A 20,240-nucleotide genomic window follows, 5' to 3' on the forward strand; every position below is an offset into this window, starting at 1 on the left:
TTGCTTACTTATCCACATGAGCCAAGTCTAGCGACCAAATTTCGTTTTTATCTTAGGCTATAATTTTCATTGTTGGAATTTTTTTTTCTGTATTTTTTATGATTTTTGGGCGCACTGGGGCCATCCAAAAAAAATTTTTTCCTATTTGGTTTCAAATTTGTGCTTTTTTGTAGGTTTCTCACGCTTCCGTATGCTGGGGGACCTTCGTAAATTGTAACTCAAGCTGTTTTTCTCATTCGTCGAAAGGCTCCCAGTTTTTTTCCTCTTGAGTTCTGTCTTCCTTTGAAGTTTCGATACCGCTTCCGGCTTCTGAGGATTCCTCTGTAAGTAATTAAGTAATTGGCTGGTTTCTTTTTGCTTGATTCTTTTTGGAGAAAGAGTTTTCTTTTTATTTTTTGGCAACTCCATGAGTTTTTTTTTCGCATTTTTAGCAACACTGTTGATCACCAAGTCTACTTTTATGTTTTAGACCTCTAGAATCTTGAAATAATCGAAATTAATTAGTTTTTTTAGTTGTTTGCTCCAAATCAAAGAGAAAAATGGGAACAATTATTTCGTCCATAAGAACCTTTTTTGACTACATAATGCGGTTAAATATTTTCTTGTCCTGGTAAATTTTGCTGGCGCTAGCACGTTAAAATTTCGTTTGTAGGATCAGTTGTTTCCCTTGTATCCAAAATGTTCTGATGCTCTTTGTTAGTATTTTCTTTTCGTCGCATTCGGTTCAAAAAGGAAAATTGAGCATCTGCATGCTGAACTCTGTGATCATTTAGAATTTGTGAGGAATATGTTTGCTCTTTCATAAATTGATTTTTTAGAATAAAAAAAATTCTTCGGCAGTTGACATGGTTTATCTCAAACGGATGAAACAAAATATAATAATGAGTTGAATCAGTTCGAAACCGGTTTTTGTTAAAGCGCTTGTCGTTTGTCCATTGATAGCTTTTTCTTGGAAACACCTTCAAATAAGTGTCTGTATTTTTCTAAGTCTCTTACTCTGACTCTAACATGACCCAGTAAAAAATTGTGAAGACGTTCACATAAAACCAGTTTAGCATCACTATCACAATTACTCAAAAATTATCACAAAACTCAATACCATGGCAATCGGGTTTTACAAATGTATCTTTTTTTGCTCTATGAACTCGCTAAAAGCTTTTTAATGAGCTTACATTTAAATGGCCTAACTTTTAAATGAGCTTATGCTTTTCAAATTTTGACATCAAAAACAACAATTTTTATATATATATATATATATATATATATATATATATATATATATATATATTATCTGAAGATTTCAAAAATTTTTGAGACAACTCAATTTGACTGTGGAGTGTTTTTAAGGAGTAATATTATAGTTGATGCAGTGTTGATAACATCAGTTAGTACTTTCGCAAATTTGTAAGTGAAAAATTGTTCGATATGACTTAAAAAAATTTTGTTAAAAACTAACTAACAATTTTTTTTCTCATAATATTTTCAATTGATTTCAATACCTATGTCCTATGTCTATCATTGAATTTAAAACAATTCAAAACATCAGGTTTTACAGTAAATTGTTCTATGTGTTTGAAAAGGCATAACTGTAATATTTTTTCTAATTGATCTGAAATGAACCTATTCACGGAAATCTAGAAAATCGAGTGATTAAGTTGAAATTCTTCTTCTTCTTGAAGTGCCGTGTCAAAAGACTTTGGCAACCGTTAATGTCCTGCTTCTGACTCTGTTCATGACATCAGCGACGCTTTGAGAATTGGTCCATCGCATTATCTGATCCACAAACTGTGTCGGGCGTCTACCACGTTTCCTTTTGCCGTCGATTTTGCACGTTGTCACAACCTGCTCAATACCTTGTTTGCGCATGATATGTCCGAAGAACGATGTTTGTCTTTAACTGGATGTAAAACAGTCGAAACCAATTGTAAAAAGATAAAACGTTAGAAGACAAAATGACATGTTAATGTGGCAACAAACCCACCAGAAATCAGGGGAAAAACTGGAAAAATTAGAATTCGAAGCAATTGTGCTAGAAATTAAAACAAGAGGCAAAATCGTTAATTAAAGATTTAGTCAATGTTTTGGTAACAAAATTGCATTAAAAGGAGAACAGATGCGCGATATAAGCAACTCCGTTATATCTTATAAGGTTTTAACAATCATGCAACGATAAAAATGGGCTAAAACAAAAAAAACTAAACCTGTAAATTCGCGAAAAAAAGAAATGGCCTCCAACTAATGTAATACACACTTAACGGCTTTGGAATGGTGTACTCATAGGTTTCCAAGCAAAAAAACTGATCGGCCAACATTGACTGCACCAAATATCCCCTGAGAACATAGTTACTTCCTCACAGATGGGATCACAAAAAAAAATTTTGCAAAATCTTTCAATGTTTTTGTGCCCGTTTGTGGACAGAGTCAATTTTTTTGCCCATTCTGAAAATATGGTCGCTTTAAGTGGAACACATGTTTTAACAAACATGCATTGGGAAAATTGGAGTGTGGTAAAAAACTAAACCTCAAAAAATTTGCGAAAAATAAAAAAAAATTGGAAAGGCCTCCAAGTAATATAATGTATGCTGGACGGGCCTGCAAATTATAATACCAATAGTTTTTCTTACGGGAACGATATTGGTTGGCTAAAATTGTTCAGAAAACAGTTGAGCATAGATTTTCTCACTGGAGTTTTTCCGACGAGAAGCAGTTGTGATTTCAGTAATAAAAATAAGTTTCAACATGCTCGGAGCAATTCGAGTACATTTTTCATGATGCAATTCACTAATTTTAAAAATACACAGCCAACAGTTCGATAGTTTTAACATATTGTAGGACTATATGAGTTTCCTATAATTCAAAAAAACAGAAGTTTTTCTTGTTAAGTGCCAAATATATATAGGAGTAATTAGCCCAAAAATACTTAAATTGATTAAAAAAGACAGTCTACCTCGCTTAAACTCCGTCCGCGAAAAGCGGCCAAAAACAGCAATCAGTAATTTGCTAAATATCTTATTTTTGAACAGTTTATCAGCTGATGCAAATAAATCATTCAATGTGGTAGATTTGCACAGTTTCCGTGAAAACTTTGAAATTAATTTAGAGAATTGAAGCAGATTAAAAACTGAAACCACAGAGTTTCAGAAAACCGCGAAATAAAAAACTTAATTATACGTTCTGCCCATTGCGTTTCAATGTAGTGCATTAGATACCATTGCTTCAATTTAAATTTAAAAAGTTTTAAGTAAAAGTTTTAAGGAAAATTGAAAAAAGCATAGTACAAAAAATTTTAATATTGAAATGTTGTAAAGAAAATCAAATTAAGGTATAATAATTTTAAAACTTAGTTCGGGCCGAACTTGTACCAGCTCTCCCTGGACTGAACTAATGCAAGTAATCTTTTCTCTTTAAGGAAGACATCAAAAATGCAAGAATCGTTCCTTTTTACTTAATATCTACTGTTGTGCTCTGCCGCGAAAATTATTGGTGAGCATTATATTGAGAATTTCTCCAGTCCAAATCCGACGGTTATCTTGCGAGATCTTTTAGGATTCTCGCAAAATTCTTCCACATGATCATACCAGTCTTGAAAAATTTGTGCAAGATCTTGCAAGATAAATATCTTTTGACAAGAAACTTGCAAGACCATTGTCTTGCAAGTCCTTGCAAGGTAGCCATCTAAATTTTTCAAGAGTCATGCAAGGAAACCATCTAAGTTTTGCAAGACCCTTGCAAGGTATTCTTCTAAATTTTGCAGGATTCTTATACCTTCATAGAACTGCTACATAGTATTCTTAGTAGCATTGAACAAGAAAACTGAAGCAACCTATTCCGAATGTTTTTCTTTGTAACATGTCTATATTGGCAATGATATCATCGATGTGCTGATATTAATTTTCCAGAAAAGGCGGTTATCTTTTAAGACCTTTGCAATATGTTGCGAGATAACCCGTTAGAGTTGGACTAGAACTGTTCAAAGCAAAACTGTAACTCTAAATGTCTAAATTTCAACAGAAACTTTTATGAAACATTTAAAAAAAACGATGAATATTAATATTCAAAAGACGACTAATATCTTTTTAGTTTTGGATGTCTGTGGACCAGAGGGTTCTGAATGTTATTTGCAACCGCACATTACCGAGCTTCCTTGTTATATTCAGTAATCATTAATTGTATAAATCTGAACACCCTTTCTTCAGCTAGCTTCTCAACACTTGTGCAAGACAACAGTTTATAATGAAGTTGAAGCTGAAGTCCACAGTTTTTTCAGAGAAGTTTATCATCTCAGTCGACACTGATTAAATAACGAGAAGAAAAAAGAAACCTGTGAAAAGAACTCAGTCTAATTTTGTTAAGTCGTTCAACCAATTTAACTACAAAATGAATATGCAATACTCTCAATGATTATTGAGACAAATTGATCATAAAATATTGACCATATCTCAGTCAGATTGAGATCTATATGACACATAAGATGTCAAAAAGTCAGCCTACTGGAAAAAAAACGGGAAAATGATGAACATTCAAAAAATGATTACTTCTCAATATTGTATCTGAATAAGCAACTCAAATATATAGTATATAATTTGTAGCATAAGTAGGATAAGGGTGGATATCTTCTGAATCTTTCCTTTTAACCCACACCCATCCAGTGAGTACTTAAGTTAGAAAGATGCCGATCAATTGGATCTTAGTTTTATTACTAATCCATATAGAATGTAGTTTTTCAAAGCCCACGGGAGCGGCTGTTAACTATCGCTTACCAAGAAACTTTTACCCAGAGAAACAAGATTTGAGGTTTGACTATTACTCCAACGACCGAAAGATTGTCGGAAACACGAGGATTTACGTCACAAATGTCAAACCCAACAATTACAAAACTATAATTCTTCATGCTTTTGAACTCAGCATATCCAAATTACAAGTTGCGACGCTAGAGGGCCGAGTAATTCCTAGCACGTTCAAATATGATGTCGGATTCGAAACCTTGACGATAACTTTGAACAACAGAAAACAGATAGCCAATCTAACGATTTCCATAAAATACGAATTCAAGGTTAGCAGTATGTCGTTGCATGGCGTTTATGTACCTTATGAACGCGCCGCTAGAAGTCCTTACGAGATTGTCACCTTTTTCGAACCCTGGTTCGCAAGAATGGCTTTTCCCACTTTTGACGATCCCTTTTTCCGAATCAAATTCACTATGACTATGAACATTCTACAAGACCCCGAAGACAAATTGAATATTGTTTTATTCAATTCCGAACAAATTTTGCAAAGCAAAAATTCTAATGGCAGTGTTTACATTTTCAATGAGACTAATCCAATTCCGGCGTATTTAGTGGCATTTTCTGTTCTGAACAAAGATAACAATATGAAACACCATGAGTTTCACTATTTTGACATTCCGATTCGGTTTTTCGGCGATAATTCCACAAAGTTCTTCCAGAACCCAGAACTTCTCGAAGATGCAGAACAGGTCATTCTTTTCACGCTTTCTTACTGCGAGAGTCGATTCGAGATTCCATGGAGAACTTCAGCGAAAATCGATTTTTTGTTTACCCAATTGCCAACACAAATTGGGGGAATGGAACAAGTAGGTCTTATAACAGGGATGTTTAACGAAGTTTATGCGGTTGTCTTATTCCGGGGCAAGGACTCAAATTTTGCAAAGGTTTTTCTGATATTGCCGTTTAGCATACTTGCCAAAGAATTAAGTACCCATTCATTTAAGGTTTCTCCACTGAGCTGTCTCCACAATGGATTTTAAACTCTCGAAAACTTCTTTGCGGCCAATTTTTCTTGGACGAAACTGACGAAAATAAAAGCGCCAAAAATTAAAAATGATAAATCGCATTAAAAAACTTCAGCTTTCATTGCCACGTTTTTTTTGCTGCGGTTCAAAGATTCAAAAATAAGCTAATGCTTCAAAAATTCATAGGCCTTCTCCAAAAATGTTGCATCAGAAACAATTCAGTTACAATAGTTTTATACTACTCTAAACCAAAACTAATCTGATATAAAACCTCTATTATAGGGTAACAGAGAAAAAAAATGGTTCCAGTTTAACCTGGATAACATAGGCAATTATACTTCAAATTGCCGTATTTCACACAAAAAGATTCGAGTAATACTATTTTGCTATCCATTACAAAAGGCAGTACAAAAGTTTCTGTTATAAGCTCAGAGTTTTTACTATATATCCAGCGTTCCTTTCATAGCAAGTAGGAGCATAGTTTATAGACATCGCGTTGCTGTATTGTTTTTTTAATTATTGCCAAATTTTGAAGCCATTGTTTTCGTATATGTATACATATAATATATATATATATATATATATATATATATATATATATATATATATATATATATTATATCTATATATTTGGAAATAAGGGTTAAATACTAAATAATAAAATTAAATACTAATAACCCCACAAAAATGCAATCCTCGGCTCATGAAAAGACCACGCTCAATCTATTTAAAAACCAAGCTCGAACTAAATTTTTTATGAAAAGATCTTATCTGGACTCAATAAAATGACTGTACCTCGACTTTAACTAGGAGCTTGACAGTGTATTTATAGTCAATATTGGACCCCCTACTAGAACTATATAGTCTATTCATAATTCGAGGTCTAAACCTGGGCTTTTGTTATGACCAGATTCCTGACTCCGAAGTTTGTCAGCACTAATAAAAGGTGCGAATAGGAATAATAAAACTGAACGCTCAGAGAATTGTTTGAAGTTAAGTTTTCTGGTAGCGTGAAGGAACTGAACTTTCGACAACTTAAGGCTAAAATTTTTCGCAAGAAATCATTGCAAAACTATTTTTCCAAGAATCCAAGTTCAGGTTTTCAGGAAGCTCCGCGAAGTGGGGTTGGTATCATTGTGACTCTGGTTTCAACCAGTTTTGGTTAATTCATATTGGTTGCTGAGACATATAGCACATCTATTGTTGACATGTCAACAATACATGTGCTATAAGTCTCAGCAACCAATATGAATTAACCAAAACTGGTTAAAACCAGGGTCACAATGATACCGACCCCACTTCGCGGAGCTTCCTGAAAACCTGAACTCTGATTCTTGGAAAAATAGTTTTGCAATGATTTCTTGCGAAAAATTTTAGCCATATGTTGTCGAAAGTTGAGTTCTTTCACGCTATCACAAAACATAATTTCAAACAATTTTCTGTTTAAAATTAAGAAAATTTTGCTTGATGGGAGGTAATATTAAATAATCTACCCACATTAATTTACTATTGTTCCAGATTTCACAAGCATTTATTTTACTTCCATCAGCAGTTTTGAACTTTAAGTAAGATGTTTGTAACAATGACTGCATGGGTTGACGCAGCCTTGCTGAGTTCTCTGATGATAGGTTGCGCACTTCGTTACATAATTTTCTAAGATTGTTGGAAAAATAAACATTTCAAAGAAACTCCAATATAATATGCATTGCAGGCATAACCTTTTCGTTACCAGTTCCAAAAGCTTTTATATATCAACAAAAGTGAAGAAAATTAACGACGGAAAATTGAAATCGTGTAATTTTTTTCCAAACCAGTGAAAGGCAACCGTGTATAGTCGGACCCCGTTTAATCGACGAATGTGGCAACAAAATGACAATTATGAAGCACGGGTGTGAACATTTGTATCAGACACTTGCTCATGAATTAATCCATCAATGGACTGGGGGTCTCATCACAAATGAGTGGTGGTCCAATTTCTGGCTCAATGAAGGTTAGACTACACTGATATTCTTACAAACAAAAAAGATGGGCAGTGTCGTGGTCGTTAACACGGGTCAAAGAACTCAATAAGTTGAATTTTATATTAAAATTGGGACTGAAAATATACAAAAATTAGCTCGCATTTATAGTACTTATCTATGCGAAAATATACAGAAAAATTTTAGATTAGCTATTATATTATAGATAAAATTATTTTATTGATTAACATAAGAATACATCTTACTTCCCAATCCCAATCACAGACGTGATTTTATATTGTCGTTTTATCTCTTGAGAATCACGTATGGCCCTAATATCATCGAGTTCAACAGTTGGAGGTCATTGAAACTTAGGATCAGGCTTCTATGGGTGCGAGCACTTAATTTCTGATAATTGATAGGTCAGTAAGACAATGATAGCGCCAAGAAAAAATTAGAATTGAGTTTAGTTTTGTTGCCCTTACTTATCGACATAGCAACTGATTTCGTCATGTAAGTTCTTCTTTTGTTTTCGGAAACTACAATAAAGTAAATTCTATATTTCTAGATGTTCTTTCGAAACCAACAGATCTGCCTTCATTTATAGGTAAGTTTGTGGGGATAGGTTCTCCAAACACATCTGGTTGTCTTGTGTCTACTTATGTTCGTGAAAGTTCTCAGGATTCAAGTTAAAGTTGCTCTGCAGTTGATGTTGCCACAGAAGTTTAATATTGATGTTTACGTCTCACATCTGTGTTCTGAACTAGAGATTTTGAGTGGGATATGGTCTCCTCCACTGCTGGTCCAGTTATCACATTGTCTTGATATAGTTTGGCAATTAGATTGTTCCTCAATTGAATAGACCGAGTTGAGTTTTCAGGCAGTATGAAAGATGTGTTCAAGCCCTTTCTGACGATGAAAGTCGCAGGAAATGTCTTTGTCTTCTCATTGGCCTTGAACGCAATTGTTCGCATATGTCAAAATCGGCTTTTGCTGTTAGTCTAACTCCGCGTCCAAGAAATAATTCAACTGGAGTTTTGACCCTCGTCATTGAGGTGTTGCGATTTTTCATCAATGCCCCATGCATAAATGCTCAGAATGACCCGTTCAGATTGGGACTCAACGCCTGAAATGCCCGCTTTACTGTCCGAACTGCTCATGCAGCTAGTCCGTAAGCTCTTAGATGGTATATGGTCATTCCATTTCCTTAATTTAAAGTGGTTCACACGACGGTTTAAGATCATCACCACCAAGTTTGAGATCATTTTCAGTTATTAAGTCTTTGGTATTCCCAGTTTTACAAAGATTTGCCTAAGGTAAGCTTTGACTTATTCTGATTATCTATTTCCCGAGGGGAAAGCTTCTATCCAGCTTGAATCCGCGTCAACAATTACAATGATTTTACCTCGATGCTTAAAGGTAACCCAGTTTATGCAGAACCGTTCACAAACGTCAGACTCTGGTCATCTAGAGACAGACTATACCCTGTTAGCCTTGTTTATTTGACAATTCTTGTATTTACTAAAAGTTGTTGAAGTTCTTGGTTAAGTCCAGGCCACATTGCTATCATTCGGATTGATGCTTCGGTTGCATTTTCCCCAGAATGTGTCCAGTATGCTTTTGTTGGAAAAAGATATCTGAGTTTGGGTGGAAATAATGCAACAACACCTCTGCCTTGTAGATGAATCTATTGTGCATGTCCACTGCATTTTTCTTTTGTACGAATCCTTTTTCTGCTTCAGAACATTGTTTCGATTTTTGAATGTCATGTCAGCTTTAAATCGTTTCATTGTCTTTAAACAGTTTGTCTGTTCGAAAAACTTTCTGATTTCTAGTTCAATCAGGTCAACAATTCAAATTGAGCGAAGTAAACATTGTTGATTGCGAAACGTACTCAAAGTAGCGGCGCTGGGTATCTGCTCTCCTGGTGTTTAAATCAACAAACAGTCGAAACCCCTCAGAGCTATTGCCCATCTTGTAATGATAGCTGGTGCCTTCTTCCAGATCTCCTGGTCCGGCGCAAAGAGATGTTTGAGTTGAGAGATGTTTGGAGTTTTGATCTGTATTTGAGTTAAATCGTCTTTCAAGAAAAATTGGTTTCTATAATGTGACCACCAAGACAGTCGCCAGTGTTTTCCACTCTATATTTGAGTAATTTTGCTCCATTGGAATCACTTTCCTTGAGACATATAATAAAGGAGGTCCTTCATGCGAAAAAAAACCTACCAACTGCTTTCTTCAATACTTAAGGTATTCAGCAAATTTAGAGTAGTCCCGGATATTTGTTGACTGTGCGTATGCCCATTGCCTCTTCGTCAACTTCAATCTGATAGTAAGCGTCTGAGAGGTCAATTTTGCCAAAGTAACAGGCCCCATGAGTATTATAGATTATCGTGGAATATCTATGTCTGGTATCGCATTGGCCTCCTCCATGACTTTACCACTGATATATTTTGCATGTGCACGCACAGTCTCAGTTCTCTACTCTTCTTTCTCTGCCACAGCAATGGTGATGCATTCGTGCCTCCTCTTGGCTGAGCAGGCTCCAAGAAGGCCTAATTAGCCATCTGCTTCAGCTTCTCGTGATCTTGTCTTGAAAAGGTAGAGGTAAATTACTGGCTTTGCAGAGCATTGCTTGTCATCCTGGTTTTATATATACTTGAACTTTTCAGCCACTCACAACAATTAAGCGGGTTTTGATGTTGTTCACATCGTGCACGGGTATTGGGTCTCTTCCAAAAAGTCCAAAATCTTTTTGAGAATGCACAACTGCTAGCTGCTATTGTGGACACATGCTTCCATTCCTCTCAACTTCGCAAAAAACTGATCGCACAATTGTTAATTGATGGTCATCATCAGCTTTAATATGTCTTATTTTACCATATAACTGAGGCTTTCCAAGCTAAGTCCATATTTTGGATGGTATCACTTTGCTATTGCACCTGCATCTTCCTGCTTTATTAATTTGCAGATATTTTTTTAGTTAAAATCCCGCGTCGCAGACAAGCTGGAGATTTCTGCTTCAGTTTAAAACATTCCCATCTCCGATCCCGCAGATACTTGATCGGAAAAATTATTTTCTCTTTCACAAAATGTTCTTTTTATTACACATATCTGAATATGGTTTACTTCTAAGATTTTTTGAGAAACGCCTCACTTTTTCAGAGCTGTTGCGTTTTTTGTTTCGCACCGGACTAGTTCTGCCAAAATCTGGTTATTCTTCAAATCTAGTGCAAAAAGTTTTGCTTTTGTTGGCTTTGATTTCTTCGATTGCTTTCCGAAATGTCTTCTTGAAAATTTTACCAAAATCTTCTTTTAGAGTAAAAGGTTTATTACCTAACGGAAAAACTTTCAAAAGACATTACATCACTTCTCAGTTGACGACTCTGTCATTCCAGCTATGGATGCTACTGATTTTGCTTTAATGCCGTTTTGTATTTTAATTTTTGGTTTCAGGGTCCTTCAGTCGTGAGGTAAATTTTTTCAAAAACTCCTCGCGGTTTGTAACTGGTTTAAATTCTTCGAAGTCACAGTAGCATGCTTCTTCTCTGAGACTTGCTAGTCACTCATCGTCTGATTCCCCTCTCATCTAAACTACCTACAGTACTTTAGCCTTTTCTGCCGTTACTTCTCTCTCATTTTGAGAATTAAATATTTGAATTGTTTGTGCAATGTCTTCAAACGGAGTGTCTAATAACATTTTACGACTCATTAAGCTCCTAAGTTAAAAATTTTTCTCTTGCCGGCACATGCTCGGAAATAGTTTCTTCACCTGTAGGTCCTGCATAATACCATCTGTGTTGATTTTGTCCTGCACAACTTTTCGCCACAAATGTCATCATTCAGGCAGTAAAAGATTCAGCATTCTGTACTGATTCAGCAGATCCAAGTTTTGTCGGTCACTCAGTGGTCTGAACATCATTGTCGCGCTCGGTAACCCAAATATAAGAACTCAATAAGTTAAATTTGAAATTGATATTTGACTGAAAAAAATACAAAAATTAGCTGCTTTTCAAAGTACTTAATAATTAAAAAATATACAGAGAAACGTTAAATTAGTTTAAAAAAATGTTTTAACTGATTGGCTTGTGAATACATCTTAGTATCAAATCCCGGATGTAGTTTTGTATTTTTGCTATAATTCATGAGAACCATATATGGCCCTGGTACCATTGAGTTCATCAGTTGGAGGTCGGTGGTTCTGATTCAGGCTTCTATGGGTGGCAGAATTTTATTTCCGGCATCTAATTGATAGGTCAAAAAAGATAATGATAGCACCAAGAAAAAAATAAAATTGGGTTTCGTTTCATGGTTTTTATCTATCGTCTTAGCAATAGAGTTCGTGAGGTAAATTCTTCTTTTGTTTTCTGAAACTTTAAAAAATATATTCTAAGTTTCTTGATGTTCTTTCGGCATCTTTCCGCCTTTTATAAGTAAGTTTGTAGGGATCGAATTTTCTAAATCTATCTGGTTTTTTTCTATTTCTTGTTGATGTTCGTGAAGACTCTGATAATTCAAGTTGTGGTTGCTCTTGCAGTTGATGTTGCTGCAGAAGGTTCTTATTGATTTGAAGGTACCACATCTCTCTTCTGAAATTGTGATTCCGTTTGAGCAACTTGATTATGGCAACTTGATTGTCTCGTACCAGAATAGTCCAAGTTGAGTTATCAAGCTGAATGAAAGATCTTTATAAACCCCAAAATCCTTTTTGGCAGGTGACCCTTCTGTTGTCTATATCGCAGAATTGAAATAGTTGAAATAATTGACATCGTATAAATAACCGGTAATCATTTTCTGTTCAATTAATTAGTATTTTGAGGAACTATTGTCAAATCCACAGTTATAACATTAATTGCGAAAATAGTCGTCTGGCATCTGTCAAGTCATTTTAAAAAATTGGCGATTTTTTAGCCATATTATTTGACGTTGCAGGCTTCCTTGCAAGATCATGCAAGACTGGAAAGGTAGGTGTCTGGACCTTTTATTTTGCAACATAAGGGTTATACGCAAGAACCTTACAATTTCGTCCACGATAAACGACATTTGCCTTTTCTTGCAAGGTTCTTGCAACCTAACCGGGTTGTTCAACTAATGGCGTCTCTAATAGATGGCTAATTTTTGTTTCAGGGTTCACCACTTTCTTTCAAAGCGAGGTGGCGCGACAGCTTATCATTTTCAAACGAATGCCTCTGGACTCAAACGAGGTGATGAAATCTCACGACTTGCTTGAATTCACAATTCTTGAAAATGTGACCTCTTCAAAAGCAGCACATGACATGGACTTTTTCGGATTTTCGGCAGAATTTTACCAGAAAGCCAGCACTGCTGTGTCCCTTTTAGACGCCGCAATGGGTAACAATTTGATGGTTTGTTTGGGAATTATTTTCGACAAATTTGCTTTCAAATCTCTCAAGGCTAAAGTCGTGGTTGACGAATTGACTGAGTGTCCCTATTCAACTGTAAACGTTACAGAATTTATGCGCTATTGGCTTTTCGACGAAGAAGTTCCAATTCTCAGAATTAACATTGATTATAAATCGGAGAAATCTGAAGCCATTTTTACTTATAGTTACTTGTGCAACATAACTCAAATGCGCCAAGGTACGTGTTATGATGAAAAACCGGATTTTAAACCTCATTTTGCGATCGTTATTCGTGATCCGAGAAACAGAATTCTTCAAAATACAATTATGGTCTCAAAAAACGGAACAAAGGCAGAACTACAATTCGATTACAGGAAAATTTATCCTTTATTTTTCGTAAACGCTTTTGATTATGGAAACTTTTTAGTCCTTTATCCGCATGAAGTTTATGCTGCCTTTTTCAAGTGGGTCAATGAAAAGATCTTTGCAAACAAGATAAAACTACCGCCATTTTATAAAGTTTTTACGATGGACTTGTTTGAGTTATCTCGTAGAAACAAAACTGATATGATTTGGCTATATAAAATCATGCAAAACCAGAATCGATTAGTAAACGCCGGACTTTTAGACGAAGCAGACATTAGTGAGTTTGAAAAATGTTTGGATGACGAATTTTTCCCTACAGTTCCGAAAGAATCGAAGATCCAGGAATACTCGTGTAAATGGAAACCCTATCCTTACGAAGTCATCACAAACTGTACCGCGAAAGTGGAAGATATATACGAATTTGCTCATTATGGAACACAAGAATGTAAGGATTGGGTGGCAATGTTTGGTCAAATATTTAAAAAAATTTTGGAAGCAAATATTGATAGTGCAAATTTTACATACTTCCAACAAGAGAACATTGTTTAATTTTTTATTCTCAACCAAGCACTACTTGAAATTGTCTTCGGACGTTAAAAATTAAAATTGATTTCTGTTTGATCACGTGACCCGCTGTAAAATTTCATGAATGCAATGAAAAGTTTAGAGTTCGTTTTCGCTGTTCAAAACAACGCTGCCTGCATTTCTGACCAGCTTGTCAAGATTGGTGATTACTTTTTCTCGCATCTATTTTGAGCTATCTGTGTTAATGCAATGTCGTGTTTTTCTTTTTTTTCAAAAATGCGTCATTTTTATGGTCATATATGTGGATCTTGAATCGAATAGCGGCCGAACAAAAACTTTTTGAATTTATCTATATAAAAACTTCAATAAATATCATTCTACCGTCTTCCGTTCCTATACGAATAAACATAATGAGAAACGTGCATTTCAAGGTACTGTAAAAATTATTTTGAAGCGTTTGAAAACAGAAATTGCGAATACAAATGGAAATTTCTCTCGATTTTGCATTTCCCAGCAGCTCAAAAATATTTTTGTAATTGTCAAACTGTTCAAAGAGAGTTTTTGTTACTACGCGTGTACGTCACTCATATTTGTTTTAAACACGCCTGTTTTGTCCTTAAAAAATGAGCTTCCGAGTCTACTTTGGAAGGTCTTTTGTCATGTTTAACTTTAGTTGGCTTTACTGACCAGTTTGATTGTCAGCATCACATGAAAACCACTTTGCACATTCCCCCACAAATTGAGTTGAAGTATAAAATGATCGCTGTTGCCTCCACTCTAATTAGATGCGACCAAATTGCTTCACGCCCCCCCCCCCCCCCATTATTTAGTGAGATTTCCCCCACGCCCCCTTAACAAAATTTCCCCTACCATTGCGAAGATTTAATGACAAAATGGCTCTCATTGAGTTGGGCAAGTACAGTTTTCCAATCGAGTCAAGTTGCGTGCATCAGACTCTAATTATGGGGAATGGACTTCTAGCATTGTAGCTGATCAGCGAATCAATCGAACAGACAATGACTGTGTCAATCAAAGCTTTCGAGCATCTTAAAGTCTGTTAAATTTGGCTGTCCGTTAGCAGCGCCATGCCTTGCAACACTTTTTAAATGTAGTGGAAAAACGGATCTATTCTGTTCCCCCCCCCCAGCGTAGTGAGCATAACTTTTTACGGCCCCCAGGCGCACGTGCTATTTTCTTACATAGTAACGTGCTATATAACAACATATAATCTGTAACTGGAGGTTAAAACAAACTGGGGCGACCGAAACATATATATCTGGTGTGAGGACGAGTGGGACTTCCTCGGGACGAGTGTTGCCTTCTTCTTTTGAATATGCAACTCTCTATTAAATTACCTCTTGCCTGGATATGATGTATCCCGGTATATCACACAAACATCGTGAATTCTTTTCAGGAAACCTATGCAGCAGGTTTACAGTACGGGCTGACCATAAGCAGCAATAACAGAACTGTATTTGGCAAACAGTTGAATTTCATTACGAGAGAGATGAAAATCCAGAATTCGAGGCTACTGCTAATAATCTGCCTTATTGAGGCAACCTCAATGGCTGAGGACGCGCTATTTCTGGCGAAGAATTGCTCTGTTTCAGTTCAATGAGATTGAGTTTATCAACTTCTTCTTGAGTTTTTATTCCATACAAGGCGGCTCGGTAATGTGCGATGGCACATAAGGTTCCGAACCCGACCATCCACAATTTTGGCATAATTGTCTACCGTATGAGGAACAGATAGAAAAACCCAAAAATTATTTTTTGCGAATCCCAAAAAAGCCCAAGTCTTTTTCAAAAAATTCTGTATGAACGATAAGATAGCCTCCAAAGCAAATAACTCAGTGGAGTAAAATTGATGCATTAGATTGCTGTAATATGTCAGTATTAAGAAAGCGAGTCAAGACGAACAGCAAAATCAAACAACAATAACAACAAACATTAATTACATCAAAAAATTTATGTCCCTCTTAAAAACTAAATTTAATAACAAAGTCAACAAACCGTCAGATAAAACTAAAACTAAACAAAAACAACTTATAAATCACCAGAAAACATATGCGACCAGTCCATAAAAAGGTTTAGTAACAATTATACAAAAAAGAACAAAAACAGTAAAGTAAAAAAATTAAGTTTTTTTTTGAAACAGTTAACTTCAAAGTAATAAATACCAGTAGGAATCAATTAATATTACCACAAATTTACGATTTTCACTACTTCTATAGAAGGGCATTAGGACCTGTCCTTATTCATTTTTTAAAGCGGCTAAAAAGAACAACAAAGAACAAACAAAACTTCAATTGAAACTTGCCAGAAAACGCTGTCAAAACCGTCAAGCCAAATTTTGGCACTCCAAATATAATTGATTGCGCCTTCTTCAAACAGCTATAATGTAGTACGTGGCCATTCATAAGTAAGACTAGGTAACAAGTAGACAAAAAAGCGAAGTGCTAAAGTATGTAATACTTTTAATTTTTTTTTTTCGAAACAAAATTACATTCAATGTCATGAAAGGCATTAATTACAAAAAGAGCTGTTTAAATGGGGTCGTTTATTCATGAAAGGGAAGCCCTCGAGACTTTTAATTATCCAGAATATTTCTTGCATCTACAAAAATAACGTCAAATATGACAAAAATCAAATTAATTTACTTTTTTTTGTGAAAAACCGGTGTCGAAGCCAGTAAGGTCATAACAAATTCTTTAAAAAAAAGATTTTGGGACACCAATCCCTTTTATTCCCTTGACACCCATAATTTCATTTTTGACCTGTAATTAACTAACGAGATAAGGTATCAAAAAGAAACATAAAAAGCAACAAAATTGCGAAGTTAAAAAGTCTTTTTTTTAATTTTGGAAAACGATTGTTTTCAAAGTCATGAAAGCCATCAGCTATCTACTAACATCAGAATATCGGTTCTTCTATTCTTCCATAAAAAGCCAATGAAAGCTATCACTATACAGGAAACTTCATACGACCGAAACGACAAAGTATAAATGACAGTTAGAGACAAAATTAAAAAATTCAATTGATTTCTTCAAGAAAGAGGCGTCGAGGCCGTTAAAACGATGATGTATATCTTTCAGGATTTTAATATGTTCAAATATTTTGCCTTATTCTGAATGCTAATAAGGTGACATGAGAACTGTCAATAATGTGATAATGTGACAAAATTAGAAAACGTGAAAAACTGGCAAATATCAAAACAAACAAAAATCTGAAATCTTGTAGTATCAAAGCCAGAAAACAATAACTTCAGGCTTAAAACTGCAACCGCGAATAAATGTTAAATCAGTAGAAATAAGAAGCAGTCTTTCTTTGCTGACACTAAGCTGGAAGTTGAACAAATTAAGAAAAAAAATAGAGGAAAAGTTATTTAAGCTATTATTTATTGAAAAGTCAATTATTTTTAAAAAAGAAACGACCATAAACTTTCAATTAAAAAACTAAATGCATTAGCTTGGAGCTGCTTAGCAAGCGAATTGGCTGGACCTATCACTCCTGAGCTTTGATTTGATATGTTCTGTTCTTTATTATTAAAAAAGGTCTTTTTTTGAAAAAAAAGACCGACTGATTACAACCCGATTTTTTTTTGGATTGTAACAGTCCAAGAATGGCCCAAAACTAACCCTGCTAATACATATTGTCCGTTAGGAACAATTGATTTTTCGAATGTTGTAGATATAGATAATTTGTTAGTTGAAAACTCAAAATAAATTCTGCATTTTTGATAATCAACGAGTAAAATTAGCAAAAAACGGCAGAGTGTTAACTACAGTGCACTCTCAGAGGACTCTGAAGTAGAAATAGCCCCCCTCTAAGTCTACAAAGATTGTATGAATGTTGTTTGGGGGTGTACTGTCGGCAAATTTAATCAAAGTGGACTAAAGTAGCTTATTTCGTGCTGTTTTTGATGAAAAAGGCTAAATTTTGAAATGTTTATCCAGATTTTTTGGCCAAAAAAATTAAATCAAAACAACCAACAATGCTTGTTTGTCTTCAAAAATAAAATCAACGACACTATTCTTAAAAATTATAACAAATTTTAGCAAAATTTACGAAAATTTAGGCAAAAATTCTGGAAAATGTGAATATAAACAACGTGAATTCACTCTTCTTTTCTCAGAAGTTTAAACCTCGATAACTCCCTGTAGAAAACGAAAATTAAAAAAATATTCTACGCTGGACGAGCTTTCTAATGATACCAGTCTCAACTCTCAACGATGAATATATCGAGCGGCGAAAATTCACGGAACAAAAAAAACCCATTTGAGTATATAGTTCCTCCCCCCTCAAGAGGGTCGGAACAATAATTTATAATGTTCGGGGCTCTTGCGGAAAATTTTAAAAATTTAGTTCTCGGCGCTCTGATTGGTGGTTTTATTAGCTTGATGTTATAACTGATACCACGTGAGCGTCCTTAAATTGTCCACGCGAAAAACTGACGCCTAACCTCAAAGCTAAGCTGCAAGAAGTCGAGCCAAAACAAGAGCAGTTTTTGCTGATCTGATTTTGACCTACTGCTTCCCTTTGGAGATCTAAAAGTTGAAGATTTCAGTAGTTTTTAAGAACGTTTTTTAGAACGTTTTCATGGAGAGAGAAATCAAGTTTTTGAGCTCACAAGTACAGGTGAAAAACTCCCAGAACACAATGAAGCTCGTACAAACAAATTAGATCTTCAAACAACTCACATTTTTCAACACTTAAGTGACAAACTTTGGTCTTAATTTTGCTGGAATCAAGATTTAGAAACGTTTAGTTGAACTGCGCTTCAAATCTGTTTTAAAATCTGGTTTCTCCAAAAACCATTAAGCATGCATTTGATTGTTCTCAAAAAAAGTTTTTCTTCCGAAACATTTTTGACAAGAGCGTCTGATTATTGGCTTTCGTGACCTAGTGACGAGACAGACATCCAGGTACCAAGTATGTTGGGAGAGGTCCGAACTCATTTCTGGATTTAAAATATTTGGTCGAAACTGCAGAGGAAATACTTGGCTTCAAGAGGCCAGATTGATGAATATTGTTTTCAATTTGAGTCTTTAGAATTATTTCTAAAGGAGAGCGTTTTGTTGAAAATAACAAAATTTTGTAACATCTGCAGTACCTATATTCCCGGCAGTGGTCATAGGGAAGAATGAACATTTAAGTATTGGTTGCCATTCTAGAAATGAAATTGGAATATTCCACAGCCACATCAGAGCATGAAATATCCTCAGTTGATTGTGACGAGTGAACAGCATTACTGTAAAGCTTAATGTAGAATAGCAAGCAGCTGTGGACACATTATATTGTTCAAATCCAAACAGTCTCCATTCAGTGTTCTTCTGAATGTGTTCATTCATTCACTTTTTTTCAATAATAAGTATTTAAAAGAGTTCTAAAAAACTTGTAGTAACTGAAGTTGACTATTAAAATCACGTACTTTTACGTCTCCTTTTTGGAGGTACGACTGACAAAAGCAAAATTCTTGCTCCGTGGAATTTTCTTAAAATCAAGTGGTGCATTCGAATTCCAAAGGAGTTCCTATCGAAATCTTGATACCCAATCATTTTGTATTCGATAGTAAAGGCACTTTATACTCAGCATTGAAAACTGCAGGAACAGGAAGGAGCTTGTTATTGTCAAGCGAACAAATGACCTCGGACAATTCTTTTCGCGTAATTGCTCTAAAATTAAATTCCTCTTTTAAATCAACAGCAGAATATTTTGAATACATTCTGCTTCATTGTACATGCCTAACTTTTGAAAATGTCTGATCAAGCAACTTACTATATTTAAATTGTCGTCTTAAATAATAACACCATCTTGATTTTTATCGACTAAATTATTCTCTTTTCCAGTCCAATTCTTTTGACAAAACTCCTGTTCCTTGTTGGAGGGTCACGGTAAAAGTGCAAAACTCGTACACTTCGTATCATAAGCTTCACTAATAACGTTTATTTATGCAAAATTTCCCGAGCGTCTCTATTTGGAATCCTATAAAAACTGGATCCCATAAAAATTGGTGAAGCATCGGCATCTATAAGTTGGGAAAAATTTGGAAACCAATGTGAAGCAAAAACTTCGCCGTAAAAATAGCACTCATCTGATAAATTTCGAAAGATTTTTTTAATAAGGGGGGTCGTATCATTAAGTGACATTACTAGGCCTTCTAGCTCACGCCTCTTCAATAACGAGCTTTGTATTCACATCTTAAAGAGTCTGTGAACGAGCTAAATAAGGGTGAAGTTGCTCATCTGATTTTGTAATCATTTTGAAAACTGTTGAC

The 20,240-nt window shown here is 35.1% G+C and overlaps 1 protein-coding gene across 3 annotated transcripts; it reads left to right on the plus strand.

The window, feature by feature from the left end:
- The first annotated feature begins 4,472 nt into the window (after positions 1-4,472).
- LOC142337235 (aminopeptidase Q-like) lies at positions 4,473-14,060 on the plus strand. Of its 3 annotated transcripts, XM_075386378.1 has the most exons (4): positions 4,473-4,605; positions 4,650-5,607; positions 7,585-7,742; positions 12,838-14,060. In XM_075386378.1, the coding sequence occupies exons 2-4, from the start codon at positions 4,670-4,672 to the stop codon at positions 13,986-13,988; spliced, it is 2,247 nt and encodes a 748-aa protein (XP_075242493.1). In that variant the 5' UTR covers positions 4,473-4,605; positions 4,650-4,669; the 3' UTR covers positions 13,989-14,060. The 3 variants fall into 3 exon arrangements, with proteins under 3 accessions (XP_075242493.1, XP_075242492.1, XP_075242494.1); XM_075386377.1 differs by having other exon boundaries at positions 4,494-5,607; XM_075386379.1 differs by lacking the exon at positions 4,473-4,605 and having other exon boundaries at positions 5,471-5,593; positions 7,587-7,742.
- Positions 14,061-20,240: the final 6,180 nt, after the last annotated feature.

The sequence above is a fragment of the Convolutriloba macropyga genome, chromosome 3, assembly GCF_964194025.1.
Source record: "Convolutriloba macropyga chromosome 3, txConMacr16.3, whole genome shotgun sequence".
Taxonomy (NCBI): domain Eukaryota; kingdom Metazoa; phylum Xenacoelomorpha; order Acoela; family Convolutidae; genus Convolutriloba; species Convolutriloba macropyga.

Excerpts from the sequence above, each read along its gene's own strand:
- LOC142337235 (XM_075386378.1), top strand. The coding sequence starts at position 4,670 with ATGCCGATCAATTGGATCTTAGTTTTATTACTAATCCATATAGAATGT. Across the intron at positions 5,608-7,584 it reads GAACAAGTAGGTCTTATAAC|AGTCGGACCCCGTTTAATCG; the intron begins AGGGATGTTTAA and ends GCAACCGTGTAT. Across the intron at positions 7,743-12,837 it reads CAATTTCTGGCTCAATGAAG|GGTTCACCACTTTCTTTCAA; the intron begins GTTAGACTACAC and ends TTTTTGTTTCAG.